The 25,544-nt window shown below is 33.9% G+C and overlaps 1 protein-coding gene across 1 annotated transcript; it reads right to left on the reverse strand.

Annotated features, from left to right (window-relative positions):
* Nucleotides 1-210: 210 nt before the first annotated feature.
* ACOS5 (acyl-CoA synthetase 5) lies at nucleotides 211-11,989 on the reverse strand. The gene is made up of 7 exons (XM_028237569.2): nucleotides 11,538-11,989; nucleotides 10,359-10,619; nucleotides 9,266-9,586; nucleotides 8,752-8,950; nucleotides 3,211-3,356; nucleotides 943-1,010; nucleotides 211-617 (listed from the first exon to the last, which is right to left on the reverse strand). The coding sequence occupies exons 1-7, from the start codon at nucleotides 11,955-11,957 to the stop codon at nucleotides 365-367; spliced, it is 1,668 nt and encodes a 555-aa protein (XP_028093370.2). The 5' UTR covers nucleotides 11,958-11,989; the 3' UTR covers nucleotides 211-364.
* Nucleotides 11,990-25,544: the final 13,555 nt, after the last annotated feature.

The raw sequence follows: 25,544 nt of genomic DNA on the forward strand, positions 1-25,544 counted from the left end.
AATCCAAAATGAGCATGTCCTAGAGAGATTGCATGATAGGTATCATGAAAAACCTTTCATAAAAATAATCATGAAAGTTTTGTGATCCTTAAATTACACATAGAATAAAGTACTACACACTAATCAAGGTAATCCAAGAATCATAAATTTTTCATGATCCCTAACTTTTCTCAAAACTAACACATCAACATCAACAACAACAAATGTAGGTGCAATTCAAACATACTAGATTTCATTGGAAGCAAGTCACAGACGCAAAGATCAAGTGGTCCGACCAAATTACCCAGTTCCAACCAAACCATTACCAATTAATATATAGTTTAGCAATTGGCTTGAAAAAAAAAAGGGTAAATTTTGGGCAGTGTCAAGCTGAAGAATGTTGCACCACTTTTGGGTTGGTTGTCATGTTTTTAATCATCTCTTCTTTGAGAAGCCTTCTCAATATTTTCCCAGAAGGTGACCTTGGGATTGAATCCACAAACTGAACCACTCTTACTCTCTCATAGTTTGCAACATTAGAGGCGACATGTTTCACGATCTCATCTTCACTTTCTTTGGCATTTGAGTTCATCACCACACAAGCCGCTGGTATCTCCCCCGCTTCTTCATCCGGTAGTCTGAGGAGTTAGAAAAAAAAGGTAACTCAAAAAATAATTAAAAAAAATAATAATTAAGTGCGTGGATCAAAGTCGTACTAAATTTGAATCTAGACCGCTTGAGCTGCTTTTTACGGCTCAATAGCTTTTTCTTAAAAATAATGACAAATTATGATATAATGATAACTAAATTTTTATTTATTCAAAAGAAAATAGTGTGGCGTCCAGATTCATTTTAAATGCGAATCTTATTATACATAAATTAAATCTGAATCATATAGTATTATTTTTTGATAGAAATTTTGAATACGTAGAATTAGTGTAATGATATATAAATGATACTTACGGAATAACAGCAGCATCCGCAACAGATGGGTGAGTTAAAAGGATGCTTTCTAAGTGAGCAGGAGCCACCTGCACATTCAAAGTTAATGAAGTTAAGCAACCTCTTATTAATCCATGAACTAATTAACTATTAATATTAATTTGAACTTTACTATATGATAAACAAATTTCTTGAGGGGTCCAACTACTATCACTAATAATTAGTCTTTAATTTTGAATATTATTTTCTCCACAAACTTGACAAATAGTTAAATGAGGAGATTTTCTATTTTAAATAAGGTTACCCACACTCCAAATTAGCTTATTACATTGTTTTAACTAATTAAAAAATATATTTTATTTATATATCATGTTAAATATGTGTACCAAATAAATCTTTCTAAAATTATTTTAAACTTTGTATAAATTTTAAATTTATAAAGGAATTTGTGAAAGAGAAAAGAAAATGGATTAAAAAAAGAGATATTTACCAACAAATCTTATCTCACAAATAATTGCTCTAATTAGTTTCAAATTCTTTCTATTGATTTGTCAAGTCCTATTAGTAAAGAGTTTCTTTTTGTGTGGTCTTATTTTTTTATTTTGGTAATTTTTTGGTGGATAATTATACTTTTTTTATTAATATGACAGTTATGATTTGATACTCTAATGTAGCAGGTATTAATGTGATATTCCAAAAAAATTAAAAACTCTTTAGTGTACTTTTTTAAATGTGACAACGTAACGGGTATGATGCGACACTCCAAAACTTTTACTCAAAAAAAAATAAAAATTTCTTAGTGTACTTTTCCAAACGTAACAACGTGACAGGTATGATGTGACACTCAAAAAAAATTAAAAACTTGTTAGGGTATTTTTTTTCAAACGTGACATGTGACATTCCAACATGACGGGTAGATGTGACACTAAAAAAATAATAAAAACTCTTTAGTATACTCCAACGTGGCCACTATGATATGACATTAAAAAACTTTTTAATGTATTTTTTTAAATGTGACACTCTAATGTGACAGGCAAATAAGTCATTACACATTCAAAATGACTAAATGGATCAAAAGAAAAAAAAATATGAAATTATATGAATTACAAGTCCAAAATATGAGATTTGTTGGTCAATCTCCAAAAAAAAAATTAACAATTACTTTTGGTTCACATTTAAAAAAAAAATATGAACGTAAGTAATTTTGAAGTATAAATATATGGTATTTCATAATATTATGATTGATAGAGAATGTGTGTAACTGAGAGATATTGCCTTCGTTTGGGATGTGAGTTGACTTTTTAGCTTTTTGATTTTTCGCTTATTTGTGGGGCTAAAAAGTCTCGTTTGAGATAGGCTTTTTAGGTTTTTAACTTTTTGTGAAATAAAAAATAAAATGATCATAATTTGGATGTGATACTTTGATGGTGTTTGGGAAGTGAGTTTTTATGTAGATTTTAGTAGATGTAGGTTTTTATGAGATAAAAAAATTTTGGTGTTTGGGAAGATAGTTGGGTTTTTATGTGGTTGGATGTGATGTTTGTGAGAGAAAAAGTGAAATGATTATGGGGTTGGATGTGATATTTTGTTTGGATGTGTTTTTTTTGGTTTTGCAAAACTTTTGTCTTTTAGTGGAAAAAATGAGAAAAAAATTTGGAATATGGCTTCCCAAACACCACCTTTGTTTTATTAGGCTAAAATGCTTATTTTGTCTTTTTATAACTATTTTAGTCAAAACCCCATGTGGGTGATTAAGGCCTCATTTGGAAACAAGTTATTTTAGTAACTTTTTAATTTTTTGGCTAAATTATAAAGTTAAAAAAAATAGTATATTTGAAATGATTTTTTATTTTTTACGAAAAGATATTCAAAAAATAAAAAAAATAAAATTTTTAACTTTTTAATATAAATTGTAAACCTTTTTATAATATTTTTGACTTTTAAATTAAAAGTGTTACCTGCCAAATAAGATTTAAAAAATAGAACAAGACAAAATAAATTACAACTAATTAAGAATACATATCCGTGATATTTCAAAAATAGTCTATAATTTTCCATGAACGTAGTATTAAGACATTGTTTGTCATCTCCTAACAAAGTTAAAAAGTCACTATTCTATTTAAGTTATATCATCTTATTTAAGTCATTCACTTCTCTACCACATCATTACTTTAAACCCAATCTATATTTTATAAAAAATTTAAAAATATACTTAGAATATCTTAAAAAAAACTCATAATAAGGCTAAAATATCAACCTGCAATGATTAGGGAAAAAAACAAATCTTACTTGAAATCCTTTGTACTTGATTAGTTCTTTAATGCGATCCACAATGAAGACATCTCCATCATCGTCAATGAACCCAATATCACCAGTGTGAAGCCACCCTTTTTCATCAATGGTCTGAGCTGTCTCTTCCTCGTTTTTGTAGTAACCTGTAAAGTTAGTGATTTGAAAAACCCATGATTGCTAACCTTTTGAAGTTGTTGTAATGGCAGAGTTACATAACAAGTCTACATCTTCTGCCATTCAAATTATTACACATAATATTCGTCTACTAAATGAGACGTTATCTTATCAGCTATGGTGTATAAATTCAAATCCAATTGTGAAGACATCTTTAACAATTTATTAAGGCCTTGTTTGGTTTGTGTTTCTCAAAAAATTTTGGAAAAAATTCTCTACAAATAAGTTTTTAAAAGTAATCAAACTAAACAAATTTTTTTAAATTTTTTTTTCAAAACTTATTTGGTTTACAAGTTTTTCAAACAAATCTCTCTCTCATACACATCAAATCAATCACTTTTTCCAAAACTCTCTCTCAAAATAATTTTTCAAAACATCTTTTGAAAAAAATCAAACCAAACAATTTTTTATACTTTTTATCTCTAAAACTTATCTCCCAAACTCAAACCAAACATACCCTAAATATTTTATTAAATTAAAATAAAAATATATAATTTTTTTATTTGATAGCATTCACTTTAACGATAAATTTGTAATTATTATTAAAATACAAGTTATTCGGAGAGACGACCTGCCAATCTTCCAAATAAAAATAAAATAAAATAAAATAAAATAAAAAATTCACCAGTCTATTGACAATCCACAAAATCCACAAAATTACTCTGTTCAGGAAATGGTTCAATTAAACAAAAACCATCAAAACATACAAAATAAATAACATAAATAACATAAAAATAAAAAAATGATTCTCATCCTATAAATTCAAGTAGCCCAATCCAATTGCCTTACCAAAGAAAACATAAGTAAAATCCATACCAATTTTCAGAGTTCTATTTTCTTGAAGAGCCAGATCATAATAAAGTCTCATTTGGGAACATGTTATTTTAGTAATTTTTTAACTTTTTATCAAAAAATGTGCAAAAAAAAGAGAGGGTGATGTGATAACTTATAGTGATTTTTAAATTTTTTGACTAAAATAGCTACTCTCCAAACAAGGCCTAAAATTCCAAAACAACTCCAATCCTCATAAGTCACCAGTAACAGTTCCAAAAAAACAAAAAAAAAAAATTCTTTTCCTTCTTTTTATTCAACAAACCATAAATCACAACAAAACCCTCATTTTCCAATCCATCATACACTCATCAAACACCAACTCACCACTCTTTTGTTCTCATCTTCTACACACACACACACACACACACACACACACACACAAAAAAAAGAGCTATCAAAAGAGAAGAAGAGAGAGAAAGTGTAGATATCAAAGGGAATTGAATGGTTGACGAAATGCTTAAGAGAATAAGATGTTATCAGAAGAACAAAAGAAATGAAAGCAAAATCGATGTATGTTTGTGCGATATATGCCTTTTAGAAGATCTAGCAAATGAACACAGAGAGAGAGAGAGAGAGAGAGAGAGAGAGAGAGAGAGAGAGAGAGAGAGAGAGAGAGAGAGAGAGAGAGAGAGAGAGAGAGAGAGAGAGAGAGAGTGCAAAGAACGATGAGAAGGTAGAGACAAATTTGCTTCGGGAGTAAACAACTTTGGAAGCCTGTTGACAGTCCAAACCATCGCTCTATTCTGAGAATTGTTCAAGTAACAAGATGACCGAGGGACAATCGGTCGAACGTCATGTGTGTACCATCTACAACAATCCTGCACAGTGTTCTGGTGAAAGGTGTCCAGATCTTCAATTTAGTGAAACATTTGTTATTTTTTCAATTTGATACAAGTTTGATGAAACCATTGGAGCACAAAAAATAGTACTTTTTCAACAATTTGAATTTGATGATGAATTTGGTACAGCATTTGAGATAGCCTTACATGTTGTAATTTATTTTTCTTATTGTAACAACTCAAATTTTTAATTATTCTGTAAAATTTATACTAATATTATTTAATCACAATTACGAAAATATACAATTTATTTTGTATTATTATATGTAATTTTGTAAAATAATATAATTATTAAAAATTTATGAATCAAAGTATAAATAAATAACTAAGTTAAGCTTATCCATTGAATAGCTTAGTGATAGCAACTAAATGGGGGGTACGTGGGTGGCTACGTGTCACCTAAGCTTGCTGAGCAAGCCTTACATCTTGTAAAAAATGAAGAGTTGGGAACAAGAAGAAGGGAATGAAAAGAAGAGAAAAAAAAAAAAAAAGGGAAAAAAAAAAGGAGCCAACGAAGAGCCTCGAAAATATAGGAAAAATATGAAGGAAATAGTAAGACTTAATCTTAAGGTGAGTTTATATTATAACTTGACTTATCATAATATATTTTACTTATATTTTGACTTACCATAATTTATTTTATACAAGTTGTATTTTATTAGTTATAGTAATACAAGTTATATTTTATAAATATTTCAGTTACGTGGATTAATTTTTGAACTCTATTTGTTTAAAATAAAAACCCATTTATATGTTTGTTTATGTTTTAAAGAATATTTGACTATGACTTTATAAACAATTATGTTTTGTAAGTACCACCACGGGAGTCTCATGCCTTAGGGGACTTAAATAACCATTGGCTTTTGTTTGGTCACTTTGTGGGACTCTATTGTCATGGATCTATTGACCTCTGTTTTGTGCGGAGTAAAGTGTTGTGCGGAGATAAGTGCTATACTATTGTGTGAGCCATCTTTATAATCCGTACGAGCCACCTATTGAATCTGTACCTCTGTTCTGACTGTCACTCCTGTGACCTATATTCTGTTCTATACCGTGGTTATGATTATTTATTTACATAATCTCAGTTTTGCTACTTAAATGATTATTTATTCAGACTGAGTTATCTTAAATATTTTCGTTACATAACTATCTATGGTTATTTTGGGTTTCTTATACTTTTGGTATAATATTTCTCACTCTGCCATGTGCTTATAGCTGTTTACCAATTTTCAGAAAAATAATGTAATTCAGAAATAGCTTTTGGAAAGTCTTAGATGTGGGGCTGCGGAATAGACATACACAATACTTTTATGATATATTTACATGTAAATATCAATTTTTTTGGTCAAGAAATTTTGTAATAAAAATAGAAGCTCCGATGATTATTTTGATACCTTTACTTAAATATTATTTCCGTTCGCGTTTATTAATTTATTCAAGAATTGACTAGAGGTAATTTCAGTTACTAGCCATCACGATACTTAACTATTGAGTACGGGGAGCGGATCGCGACACTTACTCAGATGAAACCAATTTTATATAGACAATAAATTCTCTCCAATTGGACAAAAGTACTATTGGGCTTGATAGGTTGTGCCTATTTTAACGATTCAAATAGTTTATTTTGCAATTTTAGTTTTGAGAATAAAAAATGAACAACTTAGGTTTCGTTTGGTAGGCCTTCTAAATTATAGTTTCACTCATTGTTTTCAGTGGAGTGTTTGCTTTGAGCTTTTAACTCATAATTCTACACTTCAAAACATAATCATTACTTTTCAAAACTCATAACCAAACACATAATTCAAAACTTAATTCAAATCAATATTTTAATTTTGTTAAGATTTTAAATATTTTAATATTTAAATATGTTATGATTTTTTTAATTTTTTGAATATTTTTAAATATTACGATTTTAATTTTTTAAATTTTAAAATATTTTATAAAAATAAATTCAAACTCTATTTAATAAAAATATTTTTAAATATTTTAATTTTTTTGTTAGGTATTTGATTATGATTTGAGTGTAGAGTTGTGAAAGTAATATGGAGTTTCGAGTTATGTGTTTGGTTATGAGTTTTAAAAATAATTTCTTAATTGAGTTTTGTTTTATATGTTTTGTTACGATTTGAATGTAAAGTTGTTTTTAAATTTAAAATATTAAAATTTAAAATTATTTAAAATTTATGAATATTTAAATTATTTAAATTTTTTCGATTAAATTTTTTGAAAATTTATTTTAATTTTTTACTTATTAAATTTTTTAGATTATTTAAATTATTTAAATATTTATGATTTAAATTTTTTGAATATTTATTTTGAAAACAAATTATTTTCTTTGTAGTTTTTTCAATTAAAAAATTGATTAATATTATTTTCTGTTAATAATAACTTTTTTTAATTGAATTTTAAAAAGAGTTTGGTTATGAGTGTTGATCAGAATTTTCAATAGTGTGAAAGTAGTGTGTTTTGTTATGAGTTATAACAATTTAAGTTAAGTTTTGAAAACTCTTTCCAAAACTCATAACCAAACAAATTTTCTTACTTCACATGTCAAATCAAATTTTCAAAACTCAATTTCACACTCAATTCAACACTCTATTAAAAAATTATAACCAAACAATTTTTTTATACTTAAATCATAATTTCAAAATACACAAATTCAAAATAAAAATCATATTCTCAAATCATAGTTAGAAAATCTTACCAAACGGAGCCTTAGTTGCTCTCTTTTCTTTTTAAGTAGAGTTCGTTAAGTAGCACATTAATGTAAAAAAATTAAAATAATTGGACATTAATAAATATATCATTATATCATATTTATATTAAGAAATGTGATATGATGATATAATTACTAATACAACAATGATTCATCCCCCATTTTCCTTCCACCCCCTTTGACCCCCTCTCTCTCTCATTGGTTACTTTTTTTTTTTTTTTTTTTTTTCCTGCTCCTCCAATCATCACCCGCCACGTGGTAAAGGGGGTGAGGGGGTGACCCCCAAAAGGGGGTCCCAAGCATTATTCTTACTAATATTATATCAATTTTACTTTTTACATAGATGATTGGCTTAGTACAATCATATAAAATAAATAATTATTTACTTTTATTTTTTTCTTTTTTATGTGCTTCAAAAATATACAAAATAAACAATTTAAACTATCAAGATAGACTCACCTAGCGTAACAACATCTCACCTAATTGCCCAACGAGAGAATCACTTACTTCTAAAAAAGCAAATATCACAATTTTTTGGGGGTAGGAGTGTAAATCTGCCCCGGTCTAGCTTGACCTATGTTAGGCCTTGCGGGCTCTAGCCAAATTCAGGCTGACCCGACCTGCAAACCAAAAAAAATAGGCCCATGGATAGTCGGCCCAATGGGCCTAGCCTTGGGCTTGGGTAGGCCCGCTTTTTAAAAAAAAAATTTTGCTAAATTTTTATTATTTTCTATTAAGACAGACATTGGATTTCGGGCGAACCAAGCCTTGAGTGGGTCGATAGATAAGGTTTCAAAATGATGGGCCAAGCCTAGGGACTCGGGCCCAGGCCTAAACGGGCCGGACTCACTTCAAGTCGTGGACAGGTTTCGGACCGCCCACGGACACGGATTATTTTTTCACTTCTGTTTGGGGATACTTCGCATTTTTTTTTGTTTTTGTTTTTTTTAGGTATATCGGAAATAAAGGGGGTACCTTGCATTACGCATGGGCTTCGAACACAGACTTCGCCAGGGGTGTTCTTGGGGAGAGATCGACCTGTGTTTGGATCAACAAACTTTAGTTCCATATTGGGAAGGATAAACCCAACCGAGTTTTTCTTTGCAATTCGATGACCCTTGTTTGGATCCCCGTGGGTAAGTGTTATGCAACTATGCTCTGTCATTCCATATGCCTAGCATTGACAAAGTCAGATTAGTATACAAACACTATTTTCATCATAACATCAGATTTTGAATTGAGTGATTTGAAGAGGGAAAAAAAAAAGAAGAGAAAAGAATAATGGTATATCTCTCCTTGTTTGAAGCAGTTTAGAGAGAAATGAAGATAAGAGAGTGGGTTATCCTATGTTTTTGAGATAAAAGTTATAGGATCATTTTCGACGATCTCAACTGTTTAATAACTAATTTGAAATTAGCGAATTTTGTCGTCTATCTTATCTTTTCAAATTACACAATCCAAATGGAAGTGCATCGAAACGAATGCTCACCTCCTGCACATCCACACCAGGGAACTTCTTCTCAAATCCCCTAAGAACCTCCGGTGCAAGCGGAGCTGCAGCGGTCATGACAGCCCTAAGCTTCAACTCACCAAGATCAAACTGATCGACTGCTCGATTTTTAACCAAGTCCGATATAATAGCAGGCACAATGGGTGCAAAAGTGACTTCATGAGTGATCAAAGCTTCCAAAAATGTCTCAATCTTGTACCTGCCCATAACCACCACCTTCCCTTTGTTCTTCAGGGTGGCGCAACATATTCCGGTCATTCCATATATGTGAAAGAATGGCATTAGGCCGAGTGTGGTCACCTGTGTTGGGTTTTTAGATGCTAAAAACACTTGAAACATATATTCACTTGCACATAATTAAATATATCAAATGTTAAAATTACAAAATCAATTGATCAAATTACATAATACAAAGAACATGCTGGATGTGAGATTGATGAGAGGCACGACCAGTTTTGTCGCCCTTCGTGCAAGTTCTAATGGACCAAGTACAACTCTACAATACGCTCAAAAGCTCAGTTACACATGATTGGTAGTAAACAGGATATCAAGTTTGTCTCAAATTGCATATTTTTCATCTTCTAGGATCTGAATGGTGGTTCGGTTTTTTCTTTTTCATCCGGTAGTGAATTTTTTAAAATTTGTTAATTTTTATTTTTATTTTTTTATATTTGCCTCAAAAATCTTTAAATTCAGTTTTTGTAAGCCTTTTTCCATTTTCAGTGATTTTTTTTTTTTTTTCAAAATTGACTCAATTTTTTTAATTCTAAATCTTTGAGTCCAGACGGGCTTAAAAAACAAATTATTTTTTGACTCAAAAAATCGAAATTAAAAAAATCAAAAGAATAAGTTGAATTTTTTGGTTTATCCAAATGAAATAAGATATATTCACAATGGACATATGATATCTATTGGCTTGTGTCTGTTAGGCTATGTTTGGAAACCATACATTTGAATTAAAAAGTAAAAAAAAAAAAAATTTATTATAAATTCTCAAATTATTTTCTCTAATTTTTTGCATCAGTCAAAATATAACTAAAAATGTCAATTCCCAAACGCGACTTTAATTTACCTGTCCGACAAGTTCGGGTCCGACACTGAAGAGTGTAGAGCAGAGATTGGCGACGAGATTGCGGTGAGTGAGCATGACGCCCTTGGATGTGCCGGTGGTGCCAGAAGAGAATGGAAGAGCGCAGAGATCGGTCTGGAGGATGGTTTCGTTGATGTGGTCGGTGTTGGCTCTATCTGCTGCTTCCAGCAGTTCGTCCCAGTATATGGCGCTCTCTACCTTTTCTTCTCCTAGTACTATTATTGGCAGTCCCAGCGATTTCACCTGTTGTGTTCAATGGGTTAATTATTACAAGGATTAAATTAATCGTACATTGCATGTACAAAAATTGGTATTCTTGTTTTGTATGAGTGATTCATGCAATGTTTTTTGAAATCAGAAAACAGTACTTGTCTCACTTTCATTGTCAATAGCTGATGATAAAAAAAAAAAAATTAAATGTCCCTAATAACGCGTTTGTTATTTGATTGTACTAATCACCAAATTGGTGATTTTTCAAGAAATTGTGCAAGAATAGATAGGCCATGTTTGGTTAAGTTTATGGCATTGCTTTTAACTGTTTTTTTTTTTTTTTTTTTTTTTGAAAATTTGCACTACAGTGTTTGTGTTAGGTGCAACTTCTATTTTACAATTTATAAAAAATAATAAGTTAAAAAAATTGATCATTGAGTTTTGTTTTTGTTTTTGTTTTTTTTAAACTCGTTAGACTTTACGCTAGCTTAATTTAAAAGGGAAAGGAAAACAAGATCACCCCAACGCCCCACATTGAAAAGTTAAAAGAGAATGTTTTTAATTTTGTTTTTTTATTATCAACTTTTAATTTACTAGAAACTATAATGAGAAATTGATTCATTATTTCTAAAAAACGAACTTGTTTGATTACGTTTTCATTGTCTTCATTTTCATTTTTTATTTTCATTTTTAATGTTTTCAAAACTAGAATAATGAAAAATTTATGACATCTATAGTTTTTTTTTTTTTTGCAAAAATTATTTATAGAATTTTAAAACCAACTTTTTTTAAAGAAAAAAATGCATGTTGTTTTTTGAGAATATTTTTTCAAAAATTGGGTTCAACAGAATTTTCTAAACAAATAATTAAAACACTAAAATGTAATTTTTAATTTTTTGAAAATTATTTTCATTAAAAAAATAAAAATAAAATTCAACTTCTCATAGTTACCTTGACATAGTTTGGTCCATTGGTGACGACAAGCTTGGCGTCAGCAGCCTCCACCTGCTTCCTAATCTCCGACTCGTGCGCCGCTGGATTAGCGCCGGAAAACACCCCACCAGCCGCCATAATCCCAAGAGCAACAACGGCATACTCCGCCACATTCGGCAGCAGCACCACCACCACTCGTCCCTTCCTCAGCCCTAGAGACCTCAATGCCTTTCCAAACCTCTTTGTGTCTCTAACCACCTCACCATGTGTGTACTCTCTTCCACTTCCTACCTCCACAAACGCCACCCTGTCGGCAAACAATTCGCCACCCTGGAGCACGAATTCCGGCAGCGTCGTGTTTTCGGGCACCGGCACGGGTTTATATAGGCTTTGGAAAACATGGTGTTCTTGTTGTTCTTGACCTAGTTGTGTTGCCATTGGTGTTGCTGGGTGAGAGGGAAAGGGGTTGATTGAGAAGTTTTTTATAGGATGAAGATGAAGATGAAGATGAAGATGATTATGGGTCGTGCATGAGATTGGCATGGGCTTTGACAGGTGGGGATTTGTTGAGTCATGTTTGGTTTACTTTCAATACTTTGGAATTTTTTATTTTGTGTTTCGGTCATAAATTTGAGTATGGATTTTTTTTTTTTTTTAAAAAAAGAGGTGAAATGTTTCACTTTTATTTCATCCACATTTTCTCTTTTATTTTCAAAATTTTTATCCAAATTTATGATTTAAATACAAATTGAAACTGAAAATTTGCCAACCTTCAAACTTGGGGACAAAGATGACCTCTGTATAGTTATCATGTGCATATTTACCTAATACGCCTAAGTACATTATTTAAAAAAAGAAAAATTAAAAATCTTTATATGTTAGTTTTTATAATTATAATTTTTTTTTTAAAACATTTCCGAAGCACCAAAAAAATAATTATAACTTTTAGATTATTAAATTTCAAAAAAAAATTATCAAAAATTATAAATCTATTTAGTATAACTTTTGATAACCTATATATATATATATAAAAAGTAAACATGTTTTATTAAATAAGTTGTTATAATTTTTTATATTGTGCAATATGTATTTAAGGTTTAAATAAGTTTTTTTTTTAAAAAAGCTAGAAATTGTAATTTTAAAAAATCTCTTATTTTTTGTACCAAATAAACTAAAAAATTTAAATAAATTATAATTTACCATTACAAGCACAACACCATCATTAATCACTTTTACTTTTATTGTTTTATATGTACAAATAAGTTGACATTAGGCCCAAATTCAACCATGTAGGACTTTGTTGCCCAAACTTGCACAGCGCAAATTGATCCACGTGTGGATTTGTTAACGGCCCAAATTCACTCTTACGGCCCACGTAGATGGGCAATTGTTTTAGGGCGATGTGGTGCCGCGTCAGGCTTGAGTTTAAAATGGTCTCGTTGGAAGAGTCGATTATTTTAATAGGTTATTTTAATTTTTAATTATTTTAATAAGTTAAAATATTTATATTTGAGAAGATTGTTGAATTTTTTTATAGTTGAATGTGATGTTTGTGAGAAAAAAAGTGAAATGATTATGAATTTAATGTGACGTTTTGTCTTATTAGTTATTTTAGCCTATTTTATCTTTTTATGAATTTTAACCTAAAAAGTAAAAAGTAGTTGCCAAACAAGGCCAGTGTATGTATTGTCCATTTCAGCTCGTCTCATGTCCAATAAGTTATTTGGCGTTTTTCGACACGTGATGGTATCATATGTGTGTCGTGATTAGTAAAGAAAGTAAAATTTATGATTTTGTATCAAGTAATTAAAGAATCACAAGAAACATAATAATTTATAATTGGTCAGAAACATAACCACGTGGTTCCTTCATACCGAGCAATAATTTTTCTGTATATCTACCCTTAATTCATTGTCCAACTCCACAATTTTATTAAACTATCACTGATTAAGTAGGAGTGACAAGTTATACTTTGAAAACATAGAAAGACTAATGTTATATAAATAAATAAAAATATATATATATAATTTTTATATATAATAAAATGATTTTTTTAATGAATTTTTAAGTTAAAATAAAATATTATTAAAGATGAATTTATTTATAATAATAGTATTATAGTATTTTTATATATATAAATTTTATATATGAATATAATTTTTTAAATAAAAATAAATAAAAAAAAGAAATGACAAGTGGCAGCTTAAGATCTATCTAAACTTACCCACAATAAATTGTACTATACTGTGATTTTGGCCAATTTTTAAGGATTTGTTTGGTAACTATTTCATTTTCAGTTTATATTTATAAAAATTTAAAAAACAATCATAAAAACTTGTTCAATAATTTTTTTTGATTTATAAATGATTATCTCAGTTTATAAATTTGAGAAAAAAACGTAAACTCAAAAAATGAGTTTACGTTTTCAGTTTTCAATTTTTTTTTCAAATAATTTTTTTTTAAATAATTTTTTTTTCAAATATTTTTTTTTCCAATTAATCTTTTTTTTTTCAATTAATTTTTTTTCCCAATTAAATTTTTTTTCAATTATTTTTTTTTCATTTTTTTAAATTATAATGTGTATGATCCCATTTTCATAAATAATAGAAATAAATATAAATATTTTAGGCCTGAACAATCATATTTTTTAGTTTATATTTTTAAATTTTTTTAAACATTTTGTTCAAACCAAACGTGCTTATAATTTATGTTTTTTTAAAAATAAACAAAATTAGTTTATAAAATTTTTGTAAATATAAACAAAAAATGTAAACGTTATCAACGCTACCTAATTATTTTAATTTTTTATTATTGAATAGTCATTCATTTTATAAAGACTTGTATTTTTATTAAAGGGATGTTTGAGAAGTAAATATTTTAATTAAAAAAATTAAAATGTTAATATAAAATGGCACACAAACTCTAAATAGTTGTAAGAATCTCACTTTGTGAGCAATAATAATATTACCGTGGCATATTGACATTCATATGATCATATCTTCCAGTAAATTAAAAAAATATATAAATAACAGCGTATTTCGAACCCTCAGATTCAAAAACAAAAAAGTAAAGGATTGAATGAGTAAAAGCAATGCACACGTAAAAGAAGGAATCGAAATCATAATTAAGCATAATGATGATGATGATGATACACAATCCCATATACATAATTCATTCATTTATTTACCCACCAAAACTAATACTAGCTTTTCTTCTTCCCTAGACAAACAAGAAAGAAAATGAAATCATTACACACCTCAACACCCACAATACCCCCTCTTGGTTTTGACAAAATCTAATCATTAATTTAACCTTTCTCCTTCCAACCTCTCAAACTTTAGCCCCTCTCTCTCCTCTCCACATAAAAATCTTCAACCAAAAAAAAAAAAAACTTTTCTTTAGTTATTTCAATTTATACATTGAGAAAAAATTTAACAATTTTCACAAAATTTTCATTCAATCTTTATTAATCATTATTGACATCGAACTCCAAGAATTGACTTTGTCATAAAGATATGAGGATAATATTTAAGATTTCGAATTCAAATCAACTTAGGTCTTATTTAGAGATTAGGAGTATAAGTGACTATAAGTTATCATCTCTTTCTTTATTTTTTACATTTTTTTGTAAAAAAATTGAAAAATTAATTAAAACAGCTAATTTCCAAATAGGGCTTAAGAAGTTAATGGAGGTTTCTCTTCTTCTCCTTCTTCTTCTTTTTTTTTTTTTAACATTTATTTTAGAAGAGATTAACTGTAAATTTTTCCTTTATGTTTTTTATATTCTAACTTGAAAATTTACCTACAATAATTTGCAATTTAGGAAATGGATGGTAATGTGTGGCTTACTTTACTCATGAGCTTGTATGATGCCACTGAACAAGGGGGGTTGGGATGTCACGAACGCAAGTGGTTTAATCATCACTTCTATGTATCTTTCATCAAAATGTATTACGAAACCTATGATGGTTGGTCATTTGGGTCGACTAAGTGGTTTATTTATTTATTTATTTTGACGTGTATAAGCTTATAAAGGCTATGAATCACTATGAACAATCCAAGCTCATTACTTGGAGCCTAATACATAACCCAGCTGGTGAGGTTCAGGACAGCTGGAATCCAACATGACAAAAAGAGTCAATGACATTCAGACACATGGTAGGTGAAGGACGAGCCACATCAGCAGACAAATATCTGCAAAGTTATTGTCACTGCACATCACTATTAATGCAGCCCATCACAGTATTTATTACGACAACAGCTCTCCGTCGGAACATGACCCCCTTACCCTGAACAAGGTAAGCTACAGCATAGACTTTCGGCGAGGAGGTTAGGTCGGAAGGGACAACAAAATGATTATCAAAGGATATAAAGACAAGAAGAAGGTTAAGTTTTTATATCTCTAATCTTTCCCTCTGCACTCTAATTCTCTTCCTAACTTGCTCGTCGGAGGGTTCACTGGGGGACTACCCCGTTCCCCGTTGAACTTGTTTGCAGGTTATCCGGTGGACTTGATCATTTGGACCTAGGCTTGAGAAGCTTGGACCAGTCCGATCCATTCACTGGGACAAACTGTATCATCAGTTGGCGCCGTCTGTGGGAAGTGGTTCTTATCCAGACGCCAATTGTACTCATTGTCGCCGGAGACCCTGTCCTAACAACCTTTTCCTCCTACCCATCCAAGTGTATAGTCACGACTAGATCCATGGCTTCTCACCATAATGCTACCGACCATCAAACCGACCCTCCCAATTCAAACAACCCACCACAGTATATCATTGAGCTTACCAACAGCATTAACCGCATGGCCGAACAAAACCAGGCCCTAATAAATGCTTTACTCGAAAGAAACCTTCCGATGCCTCCTCCACCACCTGCAGATATCCCACCCAACCAAGAAAGGGCCTCGAGCCATGCTGTTCCGCAACCCTATCCACCCAACTTGGAAGGTTTGCAACCTCCCCCCCGCATATAAATTTACCACCTCCACCCCCACACCCTTCGGTCGTGGCACCAGCCCCTGAAGGGGAAGCCAGCAACGTCCAGCCCCCATTGACTGACCATGGTAACCACATTCCCCTCTGGGACGCTGAACTCCGAGCAATGAAACTCCAGCTCCAGCTCCACGGGGTCATACAGAACACTCAGCATAAACCCTCTACCACGACAAGCTTACCGTTTGTTGCCTCTATCCGGGACAAACCTCTGCCCGCCAAGTTCAAGATGCCCACCATTGACTCTTTTGATGGTACGACGAACCCAGTCGACTATTTGGAGACCTACCGTACCCTCATGATTCTCCATGACTTCCCTAACGAGATCATGTGTTGGGCTTTCCCCGTGACACTGAAGGGGTCAGCTCGATTGTGGTTCAGCCAGTTACCAACAGACTTTGTCTCCACTTTCCAGCGTCTCAGCGACTCCTTCCTTAGCCATTTCATTGGAGCCCAGCGCCAACGTTGCCTTGCAACCCAACTCCTCAACATCCGTCAGATCGAGGGGGAGTCGCTGCGCAGTTTCGTTACCCGCTTCAACACCGAAGCCCTGCAGGTAGCGAAAAATGATGACAAGGTCATCCTCACGGCTTTTATGGCCGGGCTACGATCGTCCGATTTCCTCTTCTCCCTCTCCAAAAACCCCCCGACCTCCATGGCCGCCCTACTCTCCAAAGCCCAGAAATACATGAATGCCAAAGATTCACTAGTCGCCCGGCAGGATCCAATATCTAAAAACCCGCCCCCCAGAGAAAAGAAAAAAGACTCAGAACCCAGAAACACCCAGTATAACAGCCAAACACCCCACTATACCGACCGACCTCCTCGCGCTGACCGATCGGCACCAGCCGGACCGCCCGGTCGGTTCGAGCGGTATATGCTCCTTAATTCTCCTATGGAATAAGTCTTCCACCAGATCCAACGGGACTACCCCCTCAAATGGCCCCTACCCTCACGGACCCCTTCTAACCGGAAAGACCAGTCCAAATATTGTCATTTCCACCAGCACCATGGCCATAACACTGATGACTGCATCAACCTCAAGGATCAGGTCGAGACCCTCATTCGTCAAGGGCGTCTCAGTCGGTTCACGGACACCCGCCCACAGCAGAGGCAAAGAACCGAGCCCCTCAGAAACAACTGCCAGCGTACCCCACCCCGGCAGCCAGCCCAACCTAACCAAGGCCATGATCGCCCCCCACAACAGCATTGGCCGCCAGGTAATCCCCCTCCGCCAGTTGGTGAAATCCGAGTCATTTCAGGTGGCCTTGCTTGTGGCAGACCATCCCGCTCCGCTCAGAAGGTAGAACTCAGGAAGATAAGGCAAGGCTCGGACAGAGCAGTTGCCACGGTAGACAGACCCTCCAAACAACCCAAGTAGTGGACAGAGCCCATCACCTTCACGGACGCCGACTGTACAGGCATCCGTTATCCTCATGATGACCCTCTCGTCATTTCTGCCCTCCTCTCCAACTATAAGGTCAGATGGGCTCTCATCGACAATGGCAATTCTTCAGACATCATATTCCTCAACTGTTTCTACCAGCTCAAGATCGGGGAGGAAAGCCCGTCTCGCCTCTAAACCCCTTTGGTCGGTTTCACTGGTGACCGGGTGACCTCCATCGGCTCCATCGATCTCCCCCTCACCATTGGCGAATATCCACGGCAGACTACCAAGTTGGTCACTTTCCTTGTGGTCGACTGTCCTTCTACCTACAACATCATCCTTGGCTGCATCGCCCTCAACGCTTTCCAAGCTATCACAGCAACCTACCACCTCGCCATAAAGTTCCCTACTGACCTGGGCGTCGGGACAGTAAGGGGAGAGCAGACTGTAGCCAGGGAATGTTATGTTTCTTCACTCAAGGAAGTCAAACTGAAGGAGGCCATGATCATTGAAGGACTTGACGTCCGAGATGAGGACGAGCTAGTCAGAGGAGAACCGGTTGAGGAGCTCGTTGAGGTTCCCATCGAATCCCACCAACCCTATGAAGACTGCCAAGATCGGCAGCCAACTATCCCCCTAAGCTAAGGCTGACCTTTCCGCCCTTTTGATAGAGCACAATGATGTATTTGCCTAGACCCATTCAGACATGCCGGGCATTGACCCCTCTTTCATGACTCACCGCCTCAGCATCGAACCCCATTTCCGACCTTACCGCTAGAAGCAGTGCATCTTCTATCCAGAGCGCAATACACTTGTAGCCGCAGAGGTTGACAAGCTCCTTGAGGCCCAACTCATAAAAAACGTGGATTACCCTAAATGGTTGTCAAACGTGGTCCTAGTCCGCAAGAACAATGGCAAATGGCGACTCTGTGTTGATTACTCTGACCTAAACCGAGCTTGTTCCAAAGACAGCTATCCTCTTCCCCGCATAGATCTGCTGGTCGACGCTACGGCCAGTTATCAAATGCTCAGTTTCATGGATGCTTTCTCTGGGTACAACCAAATCTTGATGCACCCGTTCGATCGGGAACATACATCCTTTATTACCAACCGAGGTACCTACCATTACCGCGTGATGCCATTCGGACTGAAGAATTTTGGGGCCACCTACCAACGGTTGGTCAATGCTGTTTTCCATCATCAGATAGGTCGGAATATGGAAGTCTATGTCGACGACATGCTAGTCAAGAGCAAACTCTCTATTGATCATCTGTTCGACCTGCGAGAGACCTTCGCCACCCTACGCAATTACCAAATGAAGCTCAACCCAGAGAAGTGCGCCTTCGGCGTAGGATCTGGGAAGTTTCTGGGTTTTATGGTCAGTCAGCGGGGCATTGAAGCTAACCCTGAAAAGATCAAGGCCTTGATTGAGATGTAGTGACCCAGAACGGTTAAGGAGGTTCAAAGGCTCACTGGCCGAGTTGCGGCCCTCAACCGCTTCATTTCCCGCGCAACAAATAAGTGCCTACCATTCTTCAAAGTTCTTCGATAAACTTTTGAATGGACAACTGAATCTGAAGAAACTTTTCAGCAGTTGAAGCAGTTCATGGCAAATCCCCATCTCCTTTCACAAGCAATTACGGGCGAGCCCCACTTCTTCTATTTAGCCATCTCAAGCACCGCAGTCAGTGCAGCTCTTATCAGGGAAGCCGACTCTATCTAACGACCGGTCTACTACATCAGTCGGGCTCTCCGGGGAGCAGAGCAGAATTACCCGCTGTTAGAAAAATTGTCCTTGGCCTTGGTCACCGCCTCCAGACGGCTCCGTTTTTACTTCCAGGCCCATTCTATAGTGGTTCTCACCGACCAACCCTTAAAGAAGGTCATGCAGTAACCAGAACTTTCCGGCAGACTCATGCAGTGGTCAGTGGAACTCAGTCAGTTTGACATCTCCTACCGGCCTCGAACAGCAATTACGGGACAGGCTGTTGCGGATTTCATCCTGAAATTCACTAATCCTACACCAACCGCTGCGCCCCTACCCCCACCAACCCCTACCGACCCAGAAGACCCGCATTCATGGACTCTCAACGTGGACGGATCGTCCCGCAGGGAAGGTAGTGGGGCTGGCCTCATTCTCACCGCCCCTGAGGGTGGCTATTTCAAATGTGCTCTCCGTTTCTTGTTTAATGCCAGTAATAATAAGGCCGAATATGAGGCATTGATAGCAGGACTCCTGTAAAACCCCATATTTTTATATAATAATAATAATAATATATATTTTTAATTTTCTTAAATAATTAGTCACAATATTTTGAATTTAATAGTCTTTATATTTTTATACTGAACATTTATTTAAAATAAAATAAAATAAAATATTTTTTTGACTTTATATTATCACTCAATATAAATTTATGAACCTTATGATATTTTTATTCAAATTACACTGAAACCTAATATTTTATATACTAAAACCCAAAAAAAAATAATATATATATATATATATATATACACATATTTAATCAGGCTCTAATGGAAGTCAATTAGACTAATTAAATTAGGTGGGATTTGAGATTAGATATAATTAACTAATTTTGTGTCAATCAAGACTTATTAAGAATATGTATTATTTAATTAAATCAATCTTAATCATAAATTAAACTATGGAAGGAAAAAAAATAAAAATAAAAATAAAAATATAAATATAAATAATAAATTTATGGGTGTATATGAAGTGAGGGTGTGCTGAGAAACCCAAGTGTGTGTACTAAGAAATCTGTTTGTGTGTGCATGTGTAAGTGATGTGCTGGAAGCTTGACCAAGGTGCATGTGTGCAATATGTGTCAACAAGAGAAGTGCATGTGTGTGTGTATAACTAAGGAGTTAAAGGTGTTTGGGTGAGGAATTGGTGGGTATGTGCTGTGAGAGTCCTAGAGGGAGGGAGAGAGAGAGAGAGAGAGAGAGACGAGAATGAGAGAGAGGGAGTGAAAAATAAGAGAGTATTGAAGCCTATTCCATTTTTTTTTGCTAGAAAGAATTTCATGGGAAGCAAAAAAAAAAAAAAAAATTAAAGAGATGAAGATCTTGAAGGCTAATAGGTAAGAAAACCCTCTCAACCTTCTCATTTTTTTTATATAATTGAAATTTTCAGATTGTATACATATGATACATTGTCTAAATTGTTTTGAATCTGCCCGCATGTTTACCCGAATTTTTAGATAATTTTATACTCACAATTTCGAGATGATTTCTTCTACAAAGTTGTTGATAATGATGTCTAGTTTGTCCAGAAATTTTTGGAAATAATTTTTGAGCTTTCTACGAATTTATACAAATTTTTAACTAAATCTGAAACTGTGTTGAGAATAAATTGTTTTGAATCTGCCCGCATGTTTACCCGAATTTTTAGATAATTTTATACTCAAAATTTCGAGATGATTTCTTCTACAAAGTTGTTGATAATGATGTCTAGTTTGTCCATAAAGTTTTGGAAACAATTTTTGAGCCTTCTACGAATTTATACAAATTTTTAACTAAATCTGAAACTGTGTTGAGAAATCTGTCTTGAATCTGCCAGTATGTTACCCGAATTTTTAGACAATTTTATACTCAGAATTTTGACATGATTTCTTCTACAAAGTTGTTGATAATGATGTCTAGTTTATCCAGAAATTTTTGGAAACAATTTTCGAGCTTTCTACGAATTTATACAAACTTCTAACTAAATCTGAAACTGTGAGACAGATTTTATCATGTATTTGAAAATTTATTTAAAATTCTATACTAAGCCAAATCTGGCAATTTCTAACTAGAAGATGAAATTTGAGAAGTCTAGTTTCATAATAAATTTTTAGATTATGGGTTTGATCTATAAATTTAAGCATGGAATTAATGTAAAGAAATGTGACAAATCTGTGTCATAAACACCCTTGGAATTTGTTTAGAATTATTTATAAGTTATTTTTGGAAAAAGCTTTCTGAAAAATAACCATAACATGTTTATTGAGTATCCTGTAGATTGATATGAATTTTAGAGTTGTATAAGTAATGTATTTATAATTTTAATTGCAAGATATATACTCTGAAAATTTTTCTGGACAGAATAAAATCACCATTTTAATATTATGCTAGTCTAATTTTGTAAAACAAAAATTTTTGCATGTGTGTGTTTAGGGTTTAATTCTTGTATCTAAGTTATTATTTCATACCATGGTTTAAATAAATTGTTTATTTAAATTCTGTACTTTTATTTAGTATTGTGTGACACATGCAATATTCTATGATTGAGAATTTTAATGAGTTGGTATAACATTATTTGTGATTAAAAATTTGGAATTATTTGTGATTAATATCAAAATTAACTGAAATGATTAACGGCATATACAAAGTTAACAATTGACGGTTAATACCAGTTGTTCGGGGTGAGTCTTGGTTTAAAGACTTTACGGAATTAAGGGCTGACGGTTAACACCGGTTGTTCAGGGTGAGCCCTATTTTTGAGAATTCTCACGTAAATTGTGTTGCGAAACTCTAAGATGGCACGGGACTTATTTGAACCCTTTTCGGTATTCAGTTTTGGAATAAGGGTGGATGTGCAGGTGGCACACAGGGAGGTTGCTTACCCCTGGTAGACCGTTTCCTTGGGGTAGACCACGGATGCCACTACTTGGGTATATAACTCCGGACGTGGGCATCCCTGGTAGTTACGGTTGGTAACACTTAAATATTTGACCAAGGGAGGGTTTCAAATTAACCGTTGCCATGCTTAGTGGTTGGTAAGTTAAATCACTTTGGCGAGATTTCGAGTGTCACCTAATTTATTAAAATTACTGAAACTATTCTAATGGTTGTAATTCCTGTGTATAATTATATTGTTATCTCATGTTTAGAATATTATTATTTGTCTCTTAAAAAGAATGGTAGGTTGGTTACGTTTTCTTACTGTATTGCAAAACTCATGGCATATATTTTTGTTGCCCTGGCGTTTTATGCCAGGTTTTAGCGAGGAAATAATTGAAGCTGAAATGGAGTTGACGCTAACGTAGAGCCTTGGCTGAGTTGAAATCATAGCAAAAGTCGAATAACTTTATTATCCTATATATTAGCTATTAAGGACCTTATAATTTCATTGCTGTTGTATTTGGATAATGTTAAGTTTTTATTTAATATTATTTGAACCTTTGGTTATGTACGAGAGTTGGAATGCCCTATTAAGATGTCAACTTTTTAGTTTATTAAGTCATTTTGTTTATTTAATTTCCCTTGATGTTTCAAAAAAAAAAGAAAATTTGGGGCGTCACAACATGGTATCAGAGCTCTAGGTTAGAATACCTAGGGACGGTGGGAAGAGGTTTAACCTCAATTGAGGAGTAGTGTCATGTGTTAGAAGGAATAGAATTGTGTAACTCATAGTTTTTGAGAGCTTTATGCTAATCATAGTAACTATCATTGTTTGATGCTAATTGGGTTGACGCCAAATTTGTCGGATGTAAAATCATCACTGCTCTATCTTCATTGAACCTTTCCAATTCGACAAAGTATTGCCTTAAGATGATCAATTGGTAATTTTTGAGTCATGTTTATTGTATCTTGTATGTTGTTCTCTTGAAAACCGATTGCACTCTTTTAATCCTTACAGGGTGAAGAATCTTAGGTGTTTGGTTTGAAATGTGTATGGCCAAACACAATTTCAATTCAAATATCTAGTTTGATCACCAGCTCCATAATCTTAACCCTATTTAAAGTTCAAAACTATCATGTCATCCGACTTTACCGTCTGCTCAAATTCCTTTTGAATTCTTATGCTAGTTATGCTATGGTCGTAGCCACGTCATACTCTTTCTTCTCTACTATAATTGTGTGGATCTTAGGATTAGAGCTTGAACGATTAGAAACACCTATAAGTGTAGCTTCACTGCTAGGAGGTCAAACTCGAGTAGATAACGTCTGCAAATCATGTGAACTAAGAGTCTCTAATTTACGTTTAACTTGCGACCTACGAGTCATGGAAATTTCAGACTTTGACGTTATCCTAGGAATGGACTGGTTATCAGCCCATAGAGCCACCATTGATTGCTATCGGAAGACGGTGATTGCTTACTCTCAGGATGGAACACGATTCCAATTTAAGGGGGATAGACAAGATTCCCTATCACTAACACTTGGAAATTCAAAGTGGCACAATCACCTAGTTGGGTGGCTAGCCAGCTTAGTTCTGGAAGATAAAGATCGTATGGAACTAGGGCTACGAATATGCTGATGTGTTTCCAGAGGAATTACCAGGACTACCCCCAAAGCGAGAAGTAGACTTTACCATTGAACTACAACCTGGTACATCACCGATTTTAATGGCACCACATCGCCTGGCACCAACTGAATTGAGAAAGCTAAAGACATAGTTGCAAGAATTATTGGACAAGGAATTTATAAGGTCAACCACGTCCCTGTGGGAAACACCAACCTTATTTGCTAAAAAGAAAGATGGGACACTCAGGTTGTGCATTGATTATCGACAACTCAATAGTCACCATTAAGAATCGGTATCCACTACCTCGGATTGATGACCTTTTCAATCAGCTTAGAGGGGCAAAGTATTTCTCAAAGATAGACCTCAGGTCGGGGTATCACCAATTGCGTGTTCAGGAAGAAGATATTCTTAAGACTGCGTTTCGAACTTATTACAGCCACTATGAATTCGTAGTGATGCCATTCGGCCTAACCAATGCACCAGGCATGTTCATGAGCTTAATGAACAAAATATTCACGCTTTACTTAGATCAAATTGTGGTAGTTTTCATAAAATATATTTTGGTGTATTTCAAGTCTGAAGGAGACCATGAATAATATTTGAGAATAGTACTTCAAACTTTGAGAGAAAACCAGCTGTATGCTAAGGCTAGTAAATGTGAGTTCTGGATGGGGGAAGTAAGGTTTTTGGATCACGTGGTATCTGACAAGGAAATATTAGTAGACCTAACTAAAGTAGAAACAGTGACAGAATGGAAGCAACCTAAGAACACATTTGAGATTCGTAGTTTCTTAGGACTCGTCGGTTACTATCGAAGATTCAAGACTTCTCAAAACTGGCCAAACCAATGACACATTTGACTCAAAAGAGGGTAAGTTTGAATGGAACGAATCTTGCGAAAATTCATTCCAAGAACTCAAGAAAAGATTGATGAGCGCCCCTATTCTCCTAGTGCCAGAACGTGACGTTGGGTACAACGTGTATTGTGATGCTCCCAAAGAAGGTCTGGGGTGCGTATTGATGCAAAATAGCAGGGAGGTGAAATTGATAAGTTAAATCAGTTTAATTTCAAGTATTGGACCCTATGAAAGTGTAATTAAATACTCGATTCAGTTTAATAAAACTAAGGTTTAATCAATTGGGTTCGAATTGGAGTTAATTGAGTTGTGAGGATTGAGAATTTAGATTATTATGAATTAAATTTATTTATGAGGTGCTCAATTGAATATGTAATTTATAGATGGAGATTTTGAGTTTGATATGAAATTGAAGGCCTTAAAGGTGAGAGAAACCAAAATTGATGAGCTCCATAAGTTTAATTTGATAATTGGAGCATTTTGGGGATTTGAATTGAAATCTGATTCAGAATGATAAATTAACCAAAATTAATTGGGCCT

This window comes from Camellia sinensis, chromosome 5 (genome assembly GCF_055761805.1).
Source record: "Camellia sinensis isolate YWXY chromosome 5, ASM5576180v1, whole genome shotgun sequence".
In the NCBI taxonomy this organism is placed as follows: Eukaryota; Viridiplantae; Streptophyta; class Magnoliopsida; order Ericales; family Theaceae; genus Camellia; species Camellia sinensis.

What these genes read in the sequence shown, in the direction of transcription:
- ACOS5 (XM_028237569.2), bottom strand. Translation starts at nt 11,957, where the DNA reads ATGGCAACACAACTAGGTCAAGAACAACAAGAACACCATGTTTTCCAA. An exon ending in GACCCGAACTTGTCGGACAG is followed by an intron (nt 9,587 to 10,358) that starts GTAAATTAAAGT and finishes AACCCAACACAG; the next exon opens with GTGACCACACTCGGCCTAAT. An exon ending in AAGCCCATGCGTAATGCAAG is followed by an intron (nt 3,357 to 8,751) that starts GTACCCCCTTTA and finishes CTAACTTTACAG; the next exon opens with GTTACTACAAAAACGAGGAA.